Source organism: Atta cephalotes, assembly GCF_000143395.1.
Source record: "Atta cephalotes unplaced genomic scaffold scaffold00023, whole genome shotgun sequence".
NCBI classification, from domain to species: Eukaryota; Metazoa; Arthropoda; class Insecta; order Hymenoptera; family Formicidae; genus Atta; species Atta cephalotes.
In genome coordinates, this window is record NW_012130087.1 from 3659748 (window position 1) to 3679184 (window position 19437).

The 19437-nt window shown below is 32.1% G+C and overlaps 1 protein-coding gene across 1 annotated transcript in view; it reads left to right on the top strand.

Annotated features, from left to right (window-relative positions):
- LOC105619925 (beta-1,4-N-acetylgalactosaminyltransferase bre-4) overlaps positions 1-19054 on the top strand; it is a 30925-nt gene extending 11871 nt beyond the window's left edge. Inside the window, exons 2-6 of the mRNA XM_012201440.1 lie at positions 4071-4330; positions 5199-5435; positions 18266-18449; positions 18604-18822; positions 18916-19054. Of these exons, the coding sequence (XP_012056830.1) occupies positions 4071-4330; positions 5199-5435; positions 18266-18449; positions 18604-18822; positions 18916-19054 (1039 nt within the window). The remainder of the gene's footprint in view (positions 1-4070; positions 4331-5198; positions 5436-18265; positions 18450-18603; positions 18823-18915) is intronic.
- The last annotated feature ends 383 nt before the right edge of the window (positions 19055-19437 follow it).

A 19437-nucleotide genomic window follows, 5' to 3' on the forward strand; every position in this document is an offset into this window, starting at 1 on the left:
TATATATATATATATATATATATATATATATATATAATCCGTAAGATATACCTTTTCTTTTTCTTCTTCTTTAATCTTGTGTCCGAGTGTGATAATTTCTCTCATATGCCTGTGGTGCGCACGCTGGTTGTAGGTACATAGTTCACATGAGACCTACAGTTTAACGTCGATTCCGAACGACGAAGTTTATGCTTAGAAAAGACCAGGATACTCTCGATGAATTGCCGCTTCCTTCCGAGAGGAGAACGAGTGAAAATATTTTGGTTTTATCGGATATCGAATCCGGGCATAGCAGACCAATGCTCTACTCTGCCACTACTCTCTAATGCAATATACCTTTTACCTCTTATTAGTTAGTTTTCTTATATCTTTTGAAAATTCTGACATTTGTAAATTTTCAAATACATTTAGAGTTTACTGTGAAAATAAAATTTAACTTCGCATATAAGTTTCCTTTCATGACCATGACGCCATATATGAAGCTATGATGAATGGTATCCCGGGCTTTAATATACTAAAACATATGGAACCGCGCCCTTGATTCCCTATTTAGCTTATCGCGGGCCTTTGTCACAGAGGAATACTGTCAGCATGTTGCCTCATGATTTTGCACCTAGCGACCTATCCGTTGCATGTACTTGAAAGAGGAAGGGAAGGATGTTAGATTGCGGATTGCAGTCGCAGCGGTGGCCGGCGGCAGTCCCGGAAATTGCAACTGCAAGCGGACTGGCTCGTAAACTCGGGAAATTCGCTCTCGTTGCGAGACGAGAGAGGAATGAGTGAAGCGCATCAGAAGCCAACAGAGGAGAGATCGTCTTGCGTGGATCAAGTCCGTCGTAATTTCTTGTCGCGTCCTTCGGTCTGTCGTAAACTTTAAGTGAATTAGAACGCAAAAGCGGTAATGGGTCCGAGAAACTTATCATGTTTCACGTCGAGGTACTCATTCGATTTTCGATTTTAAGGTCCGTCGTGAAAGAATTGAGGCAATTTGCTGAAAAAATTAATCTATCCTCTCAAAACGTGATAATAAATTATGCGTAATGAAAATTTTTCTTTGACGGAATAATAAATTGGAAAAAGTAATGTATCATAATTCGAATATTTTTTATTACTTTTGTAATTTATCTTAAATAGAATTAACATGATTTTATTTCTTCAAATATAATGAAATTATGATTACACAATATCGATTTTCTTCAAGTATAAAATTATTAGAATTTGTCTTTAAAATTTTAAATTTCTAATACTTTTCGAATGGCTCTCTTTTTCAATTTATAATTTTATATAACTATAATTTTACAAGAATGCTAAATTTTACAAGAATGCTAAAATTTCAAATTTTATTTTTTTAAGGATCTTGAATATTTATATGGAACTCAAATAAATTGCTGTCTCAATTGTATTAGAAGATAATCCCAGAATTAAAGATTCAGAATTAAAGAAAAAACTAATGCAAAGATGTAGTAAACGCTCGCGGCTTGAGAAAATCGCTTTTAAAGTTCGAGGCCATGCCATCGCATCAAATTTCCTGAGAAGTCTCTACATCGAGGTAGAGAGGTCGAGAAATTTTTATGAGATGAGCAAAGGAAACGCCGCCGGATAGGTCGGCATCCGGTTTAATTCTCAGGGATTCTACGAGCGAGTCGTTACACAGGATGTATCGTCGTCTTTCTGACTTTTCACGATTTAATACAGCTTTAATGGCATTAACTTTATTGAATTCTGGCTTTGTCAGATCATTTTAACTGCGTTTACAGAATATTGTTTTACCGAATATTTTTAACTAAACAAATATATTTTTATCTTTATAAATTTTTACTTTATTTTAGTCAAAGATTTAATTTATATTTTGTGTGATCAGGGGTCAGGACTTCATAAAAAATTTTATAATTATAAATTATGTATCTTCCAATTAATTTTTGTTAATAAGTAAAAATATTTGTTTTTTATATTTAAAATAAAATTATTTTAATTTTCAGAAAAATTTAAAATAAAATACGTTATAATTAATATAGTTTAAATTGAAGTTTTTTTACTGTTTTTTTTATTGTATTTTTATTGTTTTTTATTGTAGCAGTATTCAATTATAACTTCAACAGTGAAAAAGCGTGTGAATTTTTTCTCTTACATTATACATCAAAATTAATTTGTTTACACATTATTTTTGTATAAATTAATGAACTGTTTATTTACTGTTTTTATAAATAATAAAATTAGAGGTAACTGAAGGATTGTTTTCAAAAGGAAATTCTTTTTGAAGTCCAAAAAAGCATTCCGTATATTTTATAGTCTTGTCGGAAATTAATGTAATTTGTTTTGGAAACAGTTAGAATGTAAATAATATACTGTGCTCGATTGAGTTGGAAGTTCTATTTGAAGCACGAATTTCTGTCGCGATTAGACAGTCGATCGATCTTCTAATCGCTGGACATCGCTCTCTCTGAATTACAGAGGCGTTGTACAGTCAGCCTTGTAATAGCTGTGTGTAGAGCACCATGATGTGCAATCAATAGATAATAATTGGCTCTCGGATGCGTGTTATACGGGAAACGATATACCTTACGGACTCAACATTAACTTTCAAACCGTTGATGTAAATTAATCCCCATTATTTAACATTAATATAGATGTACATTTAATATCAGATTATTATATGTGATGCAAAAGGAAATAAATCTATGATATATGTTAGATAAAATTCTTTTTATTGGTTGAATAAGTAAAAAATATTGAAACGTATTGGACGAAAGAAATCTAGTGAAGCGAGAAGTCAACTATTTAAGGAAAAACAAGTTCGTACAAGATAAACTAAATATAAAGTTACAGTTTTTAAAGAGCATACACAACAAATCATAATTATTATTTTGAAAGAATAAAACATGGTTTTTTGTTAATTTATGATCTGATAAAATAAAGGGAATGCTTAAATTATTGATTTAAGATAAGGAAATTTCATTTTAAATCTATTAGAACACGAGTAATATTAAAAGTATTATAAACTTTGATTCATCGAAATTATTAAATTAACTTAATAAATAATTATTTGTAATACTAATGAAACGAGTTGATACAGAATTTGATATAATCAAATTCTTGAAACGCAAAATAAAAATATTAAACTTATATTTAAGTATTACATAGTATAACAAGAATAACGAATAAAGAATAATAAACATAATAAATTCGCAAGAAAAAAGGGACGGAAATCAATGCAATGAGAAAATATACAAATATACCAAATATACAAATAATAAGATTGAAATTAAGTGCATTCACTATTTTGTAGATAACCTTTGTAATATCTTATAATCTTTCTTTAATGTTAAACGTAAAACAGTAAATTATCTGTCTTACATCCAAGTGCTCTATATTTAAACTTTCTTCAAGTTCGCTTCCTACGGAATATGACGAAAAGGAAAGGATGGCATCCTTCTACAACATGTACGAGACTTTTAAGTCTCGTACCAATAAGAATGGGTTTTCAATATGCTAAAAGAATACTCAATAAGAAGCCAAAGAAACGGTTTTATACCATATAAATTCAAATATTAAATCGTTATGGATGAAAGAAGCAGTAAGATCCAAATATAGAGTCGAAACAGTTATATTGTATGCCATGTAACTCATTTGACCTTTGTGAAAGATTGCTATATAGACTCAATCAACGAACAAGTACATTTATAACTTTTAAGAAACAGTAATAGTACTTGCTAAGAACGTGTGATGAAAGTACGAATAAATTAATCGAATTAATCGCAAAAACTTCTTTCTGAAAGAAAGGCACAGGCTCAAGTGACCGCTCCACGAAAGAATCAAGGAGAATCAAAGCAAGAGATTTAAATTTTATGATAATTTTCTAACAATATGAATCATATCATTTTATTATTATTATACTTAGTATTATTATACTCATTATTATACTTATAAAAATGCATTGATACTCAGTCACTTTCGTGCAAAATTTTTTATCAGATCAAATACCTTATTTTTGTTACACAAATTTTTTAAATCTAATTTTTAATATGTTTACATGTATCCTCATATTTTTAATATTTTTTTTTGTATTATAGATACGCGGATCGCTCGTATAGAACCCACCCGCGTGGCTTGATCATATATGGTCAAGCAACCGTTGTACCAAGTTTAGCCGTGGGTGGCAATGTATCTTCGACGACGATACTCTCAATACTGGCCAAGGGCCTCTCGAATTCATCTAAATCCGAGCCAGTGCCGGTTAAAAACCTGGTTGGAACTACACGAGAGCTTCCGGTGGCGAACGCGACCAATAACGCGACGATACCACGGTGTTCCCTCATCCCACCAAATTTGGGTAAGTGAAACAATTGACAGAGATATTAATCTGTAATCAGTCGAGAGAATTTTTACAAAAAATCTATGATATAAGTTATATCATCATACTTATCACCATAAACATGTATGATAAATCAGCCACTTTCGTGCGAAGTGCCATTATTTATCAGACCAAATACCTCATTTAAACTTACGTATCGTGAAATCGTGAAAATCGTTCTGAAAAGCTCTGTTTTACGATTTCAATTTACTGCGCTTGAATTCGGAAATGAAATACGTTGATAAACGGATTAATATGCAAATATTAAAAATATAGATATAGATTAGCAATCATTCAATATATTCGCATATATTCATATATATGCATATTAAAAATTATAACATTTCATTTTTATTGCAAAGATAACAGATATTATAGAATTGAATTCAAACAAAAGTGAAATATGTATAGGTACATATCCAACTTTTCGCTCCGAAATAATTTTTGCTTTTGAAACGCAATTCTAAACTGAAACTGGGGTAGATAGTAATATCGCAATTGAGCAATATAATGTTATTGATGCTAATAACCATTTAAAAACTTAAATAGTTATATTTTTTTGCGAAAAATATTACTTCACTCAGAACCTCCCTATATTCCATGATGACTATCTACTAATTTTCGATTATTAAGGCTTGGTATTTTTTCGCAATAAACTGGATATGTATATAAATTTACAACAAAATATCATTTACATTAATCGAGTTCAAACCAATAAGATCTTTTTATATCACTTAATTCTATATTCATATGCAATCTAATGTTTTATTATTGAAGTATGTATATTTTTTCTCTTTGCTTCTCATGCTTCTCGTTCTTCTTCAATCCTCTATCTTTGTGTTTCCAGTTGGACCGGTGATCGTCAGTAAATCACCACCACCGTTGTCCGAGATGGAGAAGTCATTCGTGGAGGTGAAAGCAGGCGGCATAGGTCGGCCCGCAGACTGCGTCGCTAGGCATCGCGTCGCAATAATCATTCCATTTCGCGATCGACCGCAGCATCTGCAGACTCTCCTCTACAATCTGCATCCAGTCCTGCTGCGCCAGCAGATCGACTATCAGATTTTCGTGGTTGAACAGGAAGGTGAGTGAAACTCGTGAGCATCACAGTCATTGGTTGCACATCCATTTCTTCATCTCTCATAGAGATGTTTTCGTTCACGATAAGTTTCAGTCTAACCGCAGTTTTCAGTTTGCTCATTGCGAAAGTTTTGAAAACATTTTCCCTTTGCGATCGAAAACTGATTTTAATAGATAAGAAGATCTCTACACATTGATGATTAATCAAATTCCTTACATTCCTTTTCGATGTGAACTCGACTTTTTTTTTAATGTAATCATTTAAGTGATCACTCTTTACTTAGAGTTATGGTCTCCCAAAGATCCATAAAGAAAATATTCCGTTCAGAATTATTGTCGATCAATACTGCATTATACCCATAGCTTCATTTTTCCATTCTATCATTGAATCGAGTATTGAAAAGAATCTTAGACAAGTATATAACAGCTTTGAAGTTTACAGATCGTTAAATGAAACAAGAATTGGAAAACCCTTTTATTTTAATTTCATTTGACATTGTTTCTGTGTTCACGAATATTCCTTTGAATCTCGCAATAGATAGTTTAAAAAATAGATGATTTTTAATATCGGAAAAAACCAAAATTCCATATGATGAATTTATGAATGTTCTGTAATTTATTTTCACATCAACTTATTTTATGTTCAACAATAAAATATATCAACAGACTTTTGATATACCTATGAGGTCTCCTTTATCCCCCATAATCGCGGAATTGCGAGATCTAGAAGAAAAAGTTTTGAATTCGATCAATCTAAACTCAATTATTTACCGGTATGTTGACCATATTATCATGAGTATTCCTAGCAAGTTGATGACATTCTGATAACTTTTAACAGTTTCCATGACAGACTTCAATTTACAATTTGAAATTGAAATTGAAAAGAAAAACTTTAAATTTTCTTGATCTCTCACTAAAAATTAATAATGACGAAATTATCAATTGGTTTCATAAAGAAACCTTTTCAGGTCGCTATCTTTCTTTTTACTCTAATCTATTCTTATCTGCCACAAGACAGGTGCTATTTTCAGTTGATAGAGGTGTTCTTCTCTCACACTCAGTATATCGCCAAAAAAAATTTAGAGTTAATTAATATACTCATTATGAATAATTATCCTTTAAGAATTTATTTTCAGTCATGTGAAGAAAAGAATAAGATATCAATAAAAAATCATTACATCATGACAAAGTTAAAAAGGATATCAAAAACTTGAATTCTAATTAAAAAAAAATTTTTTATATTACCGTTTTTACTAAACGTTACTAATATCATCACATCATACATCAATAACTTACTGTCCCGACTGATTATAGGTATTTAAATAAATTTAATTCTTTCATTAGAATACAGAAAGACAGATTAAATATAACTTTCTTCCAAAATGTGGTGTATAAAATAAATTGCAATGATTGTAACGCGTCATATGTAAGACAGACAAAGAGACTTGGCTCTAGAATTAATGAACATAGAAATAATATCAAACATAGTCGTCTAGATATTCTGTAATCACGTAACATATCTTACAACACAATCATTTATTTGATTAGGAAGATTTTAGATTCTGAGAATACATACATATTACAATAAGAGACGAATCTCAAAAATGTTATATATTAAAAAATAGATAGAGGAAATTAACTTGCAAAAAGACATAGAAAATCTGAATAAATCATATTTCATTCTATTATTATCTATTAGAGTCCATTCGGAATAACAATAAATAGAGATATATTTGGATGTCGTCTGTCCTACGAATGTTTTTACATTCGAATCTGAGCATCGATTGCGATTAGACACATTTCACGTTTATGTCCTGACATTCATGTAAATCTTTTTTAAAATTTATCTATTTTTTTTACAAAATTTGATTCTGATTATGAACAGATTAATTCTCAACTGAGTTCTTAAAATCTTGTTATTGATTCTCGTTGAACAACGATGATTGATGACTTTAATTTTGCTTCGACATAGCATGATGCTGAACATTATAATTATTTTTGGAAAGTCAATACATTTTTATCACAATTTTTGAGATGACATCAATGATTTGTCGATTTTGTAAGTTCTGTCAATTTCGTTTCATCCATACATTGACAAGACATTTTGAAATGACTCACCGATTTTAGTATGTAAGACTAGTTTATGTGCGAACAATTTTTATACTGTTTTTGGTAATATATGTGAAACATTTTTTTTATCTATGGCTCGATCATTGACTTTGTTTAATATTTCTTTCTTTTTTTTAAATGTTTTTTTTTAATATGGTTTCCATTATTTATAACTTTTTTATTAATAAAAATACGTATATATTTGCTTTTATTTTCTTAAAAAAGATATGTGGCATTTTAATTTAAAACAATAGTTACAATACATTTATTTTTATGAAAGTTATAAGTAACCGAACCGGGTTAATATGCATCAGTGTTTGTTCTTTTAATGTAATGTTTAAGAATTAAATACGCATGATGAATATTATCGAAATTGATAAGTTACGTTTTTTGATATAATCTTTCGATATAATTTTCACTGAAAAAAGGGATCAATTTCAAATCGCTGCTTGAACGATATTTCAGCGTATTTCGGCAAACCATAAATTCTTATTCACCCTGAACATCCCAAATATACGCGACTGACGCGTGCATTCCGGTGTTTCGATAACATCCTCCGGAGCATACGGTTTGTTTCCGCAAAGCGAATATAAACGTACGATCTTCTCCGGACCTCTCCTCCTCGTTGGTGCGTGTAAGCCGATACTTCGCTACGATTTATTGCCGTCTAGCGGACGTTCCTCTTGCTTGCGTATTTTCCCGTATGTCTCCTCGAGTGGAGATCCTCCTACTGAGAGGAAAATGCCAGTAGAGCAAGAGTTGGGGCGTTCGAACGGAAGAGGCTGTTACAAAGTTTCCGTCGTTCCCTGTAAGCTCTTAGACTTAATTTTTAATTAAATTTGTGTACGTCCTCCATGTCTCTCGCTCTTTCACCGACACTCTTCTACAACTCGAGTAATCGGTCGACCGTAACAACGCGTGGACTCTCAAGGGAAACGACACGAAATAATTTCACCGACACAGCACTGATTATATTTTAATGAAATTTTGAAAAACTCTCAAAATTTATAACTCTCGCGTGGATGCAGTATGTTTCTGTTAGTTTATTTAATGATACTGCGAAAATATATTTTCGTAAAAAAAAAGTCCTCTCTCAGAGTCGGCTTGCGCCTTCGGTGACATCGGTTTTACATCGTAAAGGCATTCCTTAAATCTTTATCACCAAGTTATGAATTATATTATGGATTGCTTTTACGATGTGCTCTGTGAGGTTGATACAGATCGCGGTAGTACGAAAAAAAGATGAAAGATTGAAAAGATGAATACCATCTTGATGCGAGACATCTTTATATTAAGATTTCAAAATTTTTCTTCTTTTAATTATACATGTAATTATAAATATAAAATAAAGCATACAGTAATGATTGATACAGGGAGAATATATTTAAAATCATTTTAAGTTGCATAGAAGATTTAATAAATAAAATTTAATAAGTTTCTAATATATTTTAAATAATTTTTGAAAACATATATAACATCGAATTATTCGGTTTTAAATATGTGCAATTTATTGCTTATCAGAGATTATTTTTTATTAGAATAAAAAAAAGGAAATGTTAAAAAAATTATCTTACTTATCTTAGAGATTATATCATTTTTTTCGGCCGGGATGCAGGATCTATCATTCTATTGAATCGCATAAGAAAATGCGATTTATCTTGGGTATCGAAAGGCTGCGAGCAAGCTCACAATTTATCTTCATTAAAATTGCTTGATTAAGTTTGTTTACTTACCGCGTATGCGAGACGTCAAAATATGACTGTGATTAATTTTCTTGTTATTCCACGCAGTGCTTCTGTACACTTCCGGTGTGTATGATGCACAATGAAACTATATACGAAGGAAGTTTCGTAACAATGTGAACAAATTTGTCGCTAGATAATATCCGATTCGGCATTGAAGTTGATTTTACTACATCGTGTATTTCGCGAGTTTCTAACATATGTCGATAGAAAGCTAAAAAATGAACAATTCCTTTATAAAAAGGAATAGCGGATATCATTAATATTAATGAGAAAAAGTAACATTATCTTTGTGGATATTAAATCAAAATTAGAGAAAGAATATTAAAAGTTCTTATTCGCATATAGCGCACACGAATCAAATATTGTATTTAAAATTCATATATCTATCATTTTTACACTTGATATCTTCATTTGCTATTTCAAACTATGATCTCAGATCGATTTAACTGATCAATATTATCTCCGATGTTCGTCCATTTTATCATACATTTGAAATGTCTCTCGAAAATGTCAGTACAATTTAATATAGTTTTCGCTGGAAAGTTTCGAATGTGGAATTCCTGATGGAATCCTAAATCCGATTTTATTCATATTTCTCCGCTCAGTATGCAAATGAATATACAAAAAAAGAGACAGTTGTTGCATAATTTTTCATCATGGTCACATGTTTCGTAGCAAAAAGCATTAAATGGAACATTATCGATATTTATGGAAGCAGCAGCATGTTACGGCAAATATATATTAACATCAATCAATTTACATCAAATAAATAAGGATTATTTAATGTCGAATAGATTGAAAGATAGAAAATTTACAGAATAAATATTTATTTTCTTATAAATTTTAATTCCTTATTTTTTTGTAAATAAACTGAATGAGACTTTTTTTATTACCGAAATATTTAAAAGTCTTTATTCTTTATTTCTTTACAACAAATCGAGAAATAATTGTTGAGATAATTTAAGAGATATTATTCAAAGATCGTGAAAGGATTTGTCACTGTAGAAGTATTCGAAATCGATTGCTATTATACCCCAATTTGCTGCAAATCATTGGAAAATGAATTTTCTTGCGATAATTTAATAAAGATAATACAATGCCATTACTATCTTACGATCTTCTCGAAGTGAATAAAGAAAGATTCTTTGTCGTGGAATTATTTCAATCGGATTGCTATTATGTCGTAACGACGTTAATTTACGGCAGATCGCCGGGCAATGAATTCTTGCGATAATTTAACGAAGACGATATTTCACCGGCGCCGGTGCGATTAATTACAGCGAAACAGCAACGATTTATTCTCACCGTTGCGCTGCGCGCGATTCCTTAGAAAATGCGCCGAACTGTTACTCACTGTCAGGCTACTCTCGAAGACTCAGCGTAAGTCAGGCTTAAGCGCTATCTAATCCTGCAAGCCTGGGGGACTAACATTTTCCCTGTGATTCCCGCAACCGACGACAAGAGTCATAGTTACATATTTGTATATGTAGCAAGAGTTGCGGGTACATCCCGAAAATTTAAAAGCCCGGTTAAAATTCAAAAATTCTCGCTGTTGTATGTAGATATTTTTTCTGCACCAATTCAAGGATTTGATATGAAAGTAATTTAATTCATTTGTTAGAAACTTGAAAACATTTTTATCTAAATTAAATCGAAATTGGTGTATTTAGTGAAAAAATAGCAGTAAAAATAGTAAAGAGTATAAATGCTACTTATCCACTTTTTCTTTCAAGAATGCCGTTTACACCACGTAGATGCAGATGTAGTATTTTAAGTCAAATTATCTCGAATTTACTGAGAACGTTGTGTAAGAATTTATTGAATCATTATGCTGAAGTACTACAATAATAAACATGAATTTAAGTTTATTAGTGTAATTTTTTAAATTTTAGTCAGTTTTTGTAGCAAGTGCTAGTCAAATTTACCATGATAACATCACACAGAATTACGTCGATTTATACTGTTCTTAGTATTTCTACTTGGTATCTTTCGAAGGTGCACTCGCATAATCACAAAAAATGAATCGAATGGGTCATGATTATCACTAACGCAACCCGCATATCTGCCATGCGGCGGTGGATACCGTTACGAACCACGTACGTGCAAAGTCACGATCATTTATCGTCAAGTCGTGCTTAATCTAACTAGTCATTCGTCAAGACGAAGCACCTGCGCGTAAAAGGATCAACTAACAAATCGATAAAACGAAGTAAATTTTACGTGCAGTTATATATGCAAAATAACATATGAATTAAAGTATTAAATGCATTTAATATATATTGATGTTATTATTATATTGATATGCAATATGTTTGATAGAATAAAAAAATATAATTTTCAATCCTTCTGATATATATTAAAGTGTTTATTTACACTCTAAATTTCGTGAAATCTCACTTCAAAAAGTGAAAATACAACCTAACCTTTGAAAAAAATGAAAATATTTCATTTCTTGAAAAAGAGTGACAATTTTCACTCTTTTTAGAATGAGTTTTCATTTCAAAGGATTAAATTTCACTTCAAAAAAGGTGAGATTTTATTTTAAAAAAAGTGAAAATCATTACTCTTTTTTAAGAAGTAAAATATTTTCTCTTTTTTTTTGAGGACGGTTGCATTTTTACTCTCTTGGAGTGAATTTCACTGCAAGAAATTTAGATTGTTGTATGTATTGTTGAAGTTTGTGTTTAATTTCTGTCATATAGGATAATTCCGACAAACACGCCGCGCTGGGATTTACGCCGCATAAGTCAGAAAAAATAGAAGGAGTGGGGATAATTTTCCCGCAACTACTCTGTTACATTCCTGTATGTTGTCCTATATTGTGTTATGATTTCAGTTTCTTACTGTGAATATTAATGAAATTATTGCGAGTTAAATCGAATATTATTATTTGTCACTAGTTCACTTCAGTAGCGCCATCATAAATTATAATCTACATAAAATGATTACTGTAGGACGTGCAAAAGATTTAGTAGTTATTTCGTGATACATGAGTGTAGAGGAATAGTAAAATATGTTATATAACAAAATATAAGTACTTTGCTCTTGTATTCTTTGTTTAGTTTGTTGTCTTGTATATTCCACTTGTTTGGGATATATGGCATTTTTAACAGGCGGGATTTATGCCCAAAGTATACAAAGTGCGCAGATTGAATTCAGTGCACTAAATACAATAAACGCATTATATAAAATATGTACCTCATATCATAACACTTGTAATATATCTGGGAAGATTTTAATTATTATTTATTACTTCATATACATATTTATCATTCTTATTCCTAATAAAAACTTTATAAACGCATTTTATAAGTTATTGTGTCATTTTATGACTTATTTATATGCATTATTTATAAATTTTTCATGAGCCATAGGTATTCCCTTTATGAGCCCCTTATGATTCCCTTATGTAGCCATATATCCCACTCTTGGGATATACGAAAAATGCAAGAATTTAAAAAAATTCATTTTTTAATACGAAATATAAATATTTCGGATTTCTAATATTTTTTTCATAACAATACAAGATTTTTACTGATATAGTTCGTTTACTTTAAACATAGTAAATAATACTTAATAAATTAAGTTTTTGATAGGTGCGACATATATACCAGAGTTACCCTAATGATCACAAAGAAAGTGGAACTTTGTAGCATATTATTTTGTAGTTCCAAAATATTTTAAATAAAATTATTTAGATTGAAGACATACTTAAATATGATACGATATGTGTTTGTGCATGTATGCACAAAATATACGCGCGTGCGCGCGTATTGTGTGTGTGTGTGTGTGCACTTACAAATTAACGTAGCTTTAATTGTCCCAAATGGCTCGAACACGGTCGTGCCCGCAGTTTTGAAATTCAAATCCCGAGTGTTCTCTCTTTCGCTCTGCCTCTCTGTTTCCTAGGACTACGCCTCGGTTTGGGATTAAAGCGGAGTTAGCCACCGAATACTTAGCTTCTGCATAATTAGTGCTGCGCTGAATATTTATTGAATCGACTACGGGAGGATCGGCGACTTCGTTTGCAGTAAGTCCGGCCGACTTCGTCGCGTGAATCAGGAAATTAGATTCACGGCGTACTTCTCTCTGCAGCTCTGGCTCGAACAAAATCAATTTCTCGATACGGGATAAGAGTTCGGAGATATGGAGATGGGAGAGGAGAAGAGTTCCTATCTCGAGAGTGCTTTGATAAGTTTTCTTGATATTTCGTATTTCTCGTTTTTGCTCGAAAACTAAATTGAAATAACGAAAATATACAGATAAACCTGTTCATCCTTCTCGTAATATAGAAGAGGATGATAATTTATAGAAATAATAATATCGATATAATGTTAGCTATATTAGAAATTGTCTGAATATCTAATCTTATATCTACAGGTTGATATTAGATATCAAATGAAATGTACTGAAATGAAGATTAGATGAAACATCGTATATTAGCCGTTCGTTTATTATAAAATAACAACTATTTCCCGATTGTTTCTGTATAATATATTATTTAAATATTACGCTGAAAGAAAAGTGTTTGATATTTGTGATTGTAATTGCATGGCTAAATAATTATAATTAGGAGCTCCATTTTTGTAATTATTATTGCTATAATGTTAACAATAATTATTTTTATAATTCTGTATACAAACAAATACGTAGGCACCGAAAAAATGACTATTGTAATTTATAGCTGTTTTCGGACCTAACTAATATATATTTTTATAATAATAACAATATAAAAATAGAGTTCTTGAGTTATTATTTTATATAATTATAGTCACAAATACTTAATGTTTTCTTCTGACAAGAAAAAGCTTTTAGTGTTCTTCCTCGATTTTAATGAAAGAAGGGATGAAAATATTTGATACATATTTTTTTATCAGCAACCACATGTTTAAGAGATGAAATTCCATTCTTGGAAATCAGCCAAATTTTTATTATTCGATTGCCGATAAAAAAAATATATATTGAAAAATATATATTTTTTTCCCCTCTAAAAATCCATCAAGTTTTCATCATTAAAATCAGAGAGGGACATTTCCCTTGTGAGTGTAATTTTGAATAAATAAATCTAAACATACTCTTTAAATTCTTTGGAATGGAATCGCATTCCAAAGAGTAAAATTAAATCAATCTTGAAAAAGAGTGGCAATTTTCAATATTTAAGAATGAGATTTCACTCTATTTAAGAGTGAGATTTCACTCTAAAAGTTTTGGAGAGTATTAGATATATTAGATAAATGTATTAAATAAAAAAGTAAAATTAAATATACACCGCCGGGATAATATTCACATTCCAATCACACAACGTCTAATAATAATTATTAATTCCGTGAAACAGAAGTGCAGCGGACGTTCCTCTGTGAAATGTCTACTACCGGTAGAGGGGCAAGATTATCGAGGCGGGCAACTCTCACGGACAATTAGTTGCACCTGTCGCTGGCCGCCGTGGCTTCGGGCACTCTCGCGATACAGAAATCTGCCCATTAATATCACGCTGGATAGAACTGTCGGAAGCACCGGCGTGCATCCACATGGGATAGACTCTTATTATCGTAACTGTATACAATCGTTAATATCAACCGTCCGGTCATCGATACCAAGGATATCTGTTGCCTAGTCGTTTTTAAGTTTGATAAATACTATGAGAAACGCGATCGAGTTTTCTTCGTAGCGTTGGATCGAGATGATAGAAAAGACAGACAGTGAAACGGCTGTCAGGTATCATTATGTAAGCAAAATCTTGATTTCAGGAAGTTTCGCTGCAAAGATGCAATTTTCATTGCATCTCCTTTGGAATTACTATATTCTGTTAGAAACGATTTTCACGATTGATTGTAATAGCGATAATTACTTTTATTTTATGAAATTATGCTATTTCGTTATTTCGTAAATTATAATAATGTCAACGCCTTTGCAAGATATAGACTCAAATGATAATCGCACGGAAATATCACGTAGTAGTTGTTTCAGCTGTTGCAAAAAATTGAGAGAAATTACTTTTCCAGCGATGAAAGTAACGAAAGCCGAGACATAGCGAGAACAACGGGGAATATTCTGGGAATTTAAATGTATGTACAGACGTACAGCCGAGGATACAGATAGACGGATGCTGCAATGATGGCGCATGCCCTTCTTCGTTTTCCGAACAAACGTGGCAGCGCATAACTTGATATTGCAGACGCAATTCTTTCGAATGAATAAATAAGTGGGATTCTTCCATAAAAAGAGATATGGAAATAAACCCAGCTTGTCGCTAGTTTGGAGTGGTATTCATCGGGACGACAACCGATTCAGATGTGATCTTAATTTATCAGTATCACTGGAAAAATTCATTGTAGGCGGAAAATATTGATAAACATTTAATCGATCGTTTTCCATCGTCACATCCTTGCGACCTCTCTTTATGTATTAATAATTATTAATACATATTAGTAATTACACGATAAAATGATAGTAAATCGATGGTAATGAAACGTAATCCCAATTAATGGAATTTTATTACTCAAGACATGATTCAATACAGTCATAATTTTATTAAAGACTAACTGAAGCCAACTTTATACTTGAAAGTATTAAGAAAACATAATTAAATAAAAAATGATTCTATCGTTTATATTATGATTTATGTTCTTAAAAAGAAATATATATATATATATATATATATATATAGAGCAAGATCTACTGGTTTTTGGCTTTATTTTTACGACGATGAGAGCGCTTCTTCATCTTTGTACATTTCTCTTTTAATAAAACAATCAATTTATTTGATATTTATTTATTTATCATTATTTATTAATATTTCATTATGTTATTAGCTAATGAAAAATCTGGATATACTTTTATAATTAATTTGCTTTATTAATTCTTTTTCGTTGAAAATAATTACGAGCCATTTTTTTAGGCACTATCGCTTAAGAGATTTTAGAATATCACCCGTTTCTATTTTTTCTCGGTTAGAGTTACGTTTTGCTTTCGTTTGTTTGCAATTTTAATTTGTCAAAGAGCGCAATTGTACAATACGCTTTGGAATGTCAGTATCAATGCGACACGTCGAAAATAATGCAGAATTGTAACGAAACGCTATTAGATCGTTCAACATTTACATCTTTTGGGTCAACATAGCTTCGAGATGAAAGTTTCCTTTTCTCCTTTTCTTCCTTTCGTAAAATTGTTCACCATAGTTGTGCTGCACCTGCGTCTCTTTATCGTCGCCGACTATGTTTCGCGTTCCTGTGCGCCCTCGCCGTTCTGCTTTATCGCATCCCTTTTTACTCGTCGTTGACGGCATAAAGAAATATCTGAAATATCTTGAATATACACTTCCGCCAAGACTCTTTCATCGAGGCTGGGAGAAACAAGACTGTTTATATCCTGCCGTGCGCGCATTTGGCGAATGCTCCTCCAAGGGGAGTCCTTCTTGTAATGCTCTTTATCTTTCCGCGTGTGTCTTCAGTGTATGTCGGTTGGTGGTAGTGCAGGAGATTCGATCGAGCGCGAAGTCTATTCAGCCAATGATAATCGACGGGAGATGCAACCAGGGGCTTTGAGAACGTTAGCCTTTGCCTTTTCTCTTCGTTCTTTGAGAAAGAGCCTGCCAATTTGCCGGTCTCGTAATCATTCTCGAATAATCAGACGCGACACGGGCAATGTTTATAAGATCCAGTTAGATTCCTTTTAGCCTCGACTCACTTTCCGCACTCTTTCGTTTCCGTCTTTCTTTACAGGAAGTATGTATGAGACGTATACTTCGACGTATTCGATATATTTAATTTACGAATTATTTATGCTGCTTAAACATTAATGGAAAATGCCGACTAATTTATTTAGCTGATGTGATTTCATCAAGAAATTATATATTTTTGTATAGAAAATGTTATTATTAATATTACTATTTCTGTTTCGTTTAAAGAGAAATAATCATAACAATCATAAATTAAGAAATAAAATTATTTTTTTTTGTTAATTATGTTCCTGAGTTTATCCTAATATTTTTGATTATGAATCCCAGCCCAAGAAGATGAAAACGACAAAAGGACGTTAAGCGGATGACATGGAATACAAGGAAAATTCGCGAAAGTTCCTTACGTATGGCCCACTTTTGTTATAGTATTTGAGTAACCGCGATGACAGGATAAGACGTGAAACTTTTAATTGCTCCAGACTTGGCAAACATCCCCGGGTTCCTGCAACTCCCTTTTTCATCAATCCTTGCAAGGCGGCAGCTCCTCTTGTCAAACCAGCAGCAATTTGTACGCGGCTGCTTCCCTTTCCTTCCGATGGAGATCAAGACTTCCTTCGGGTTTTAAACAAGTCTGTTATAGCAACTTTAGAAAGTTCCTTTAAAACACGCTAGAGAGTTGGATTATTTGCTACAACCTCGAGTTGAGAGCAACTTTGATAGCTTGTAGTAGGTCGAACTAATCAGCATTCATAAATTAAGGGAAGGCGCACATAAATTAAGAGAAGTAAGGAAGTTAAAATTTCATACTCGGATCAAGCTAAATATTTGAAACTTGATTAACAATGAAGTATTTGAAAGATTTAGCAGATTTTCATTTGCAAAGCGCGCTTCTTTTTGATTTGCTGCATTTTATTAAAGAAGCTCCATTTATTTCAGCCTGTTGATTAAGTTCTTGCTTCATGAAAATTAAAAAATTAATATATTACAAACATCGAATATATTGTATTTACACGAAATAATCAAGATAAAACTTAAATGTTCAAGGTAAAATTTCAATGTAAATTTTCAAAGTAAATTTTCTAATAAAACAATTGTGACTACAACATTTATATAGTTGGAATATTCTAAGAAATATAAATCAATTGAAATTATTTTGAAGAAAAGAAAAGTTAAAGTTTTTTTTAACGAGAATGAGTTATTGAATTATATCAAATTAATTTGATTTACTATTTTTACTTGAAAAGATTTTTATTTCTCTTTAGCAATACATTGTTATATTCATCCACGTTGTTCTATTCTCAGGTACCGAAGCTTTTAATCGAGCAATGCTCATGAATGTCGGTTATGTAGAAGCTCTAAAGGAACGAACCTTCGATTGCTTCATCTTTCACGATGTTGATCTACTTCCGGAGGACGATAGGAATCTGTACACTTGTCCCGAACAGCCTAGACATATGTCAGTCGCGGTGGACAAATTCAAGTACAGGTAAAAATATGATCCTCTCGTTACACAAAAAAGCGATTCTAAATAGGAATTACAAATATCACTTGTAAATTATGTAATTCTCAACATTTTTCATATGAATTTAGTTTATTTTTTTTATTGCGAAAAAATTTATTTAATATTTATTTATCTTCAGGCTACCCTACAATGATCTCTTTGGCGGCGTGTCCGCAATGTCACGCGAACACTTCCAGCTGGTTAATGGCTTTAGCAACGTCTTCTGGGGCTGGGGTGGTGAAGATGACGATATGGCGAATCGTATCAAAGCCCATGGTCTGCATATTTCACGATATCCGGCAAATGTTGCGCGCTACAAAATGTTGGCGCACAAAAAAGAAAAGGCTAATCCGAAGAGGTGAGTCAAAAATGTTGTTGCTTTTTATTCAGAATAACTAGCTTCTTTGAGCTTTCCTTCGGATTGTAGTAGTTGCTTAATTTTTGATGATAGGTACGAGAACCTGAAGACAGGCAAGAAAAGATTCTCCACTGACGGGTTAGCTAATTTGCAGTACGAATTGATTGACAAGCGGAAACCGAAGCTATATACATGGCTTTTAGTGAGACTGACGCCGCCTCAGCCCAGCTGATGGCTACCATGGATCGGCTGAAGGCTCCTGCACGCCAAGCTTCCTAGTGAGGTCAATGCAATTGTGTTACGAAAATGCGACTCTGGAGCTCGCCGCTCTTCAAAGAAGCAAGATTAGATACGAGAGACATTTCCGTGAAATCTGTCAAAGAAAAACGTTCTCTGAAAACACTTCTGGAAATGTTAGAATTTCGATTCATCGATGAAGAGACGAGATCCTGAATGCACCGGCCATTTTTATCCCTAATTGATCTAGCTGCAAACTGGCTTTTTGGCCAGTAATAATTATACATAATTATGGCCCTATGGAGGGAATAATAAGCTCGAATGAGAATGACGAACAATTAATGAGAAAGACGAAAATAATTAGAAACGCTTTGTAAG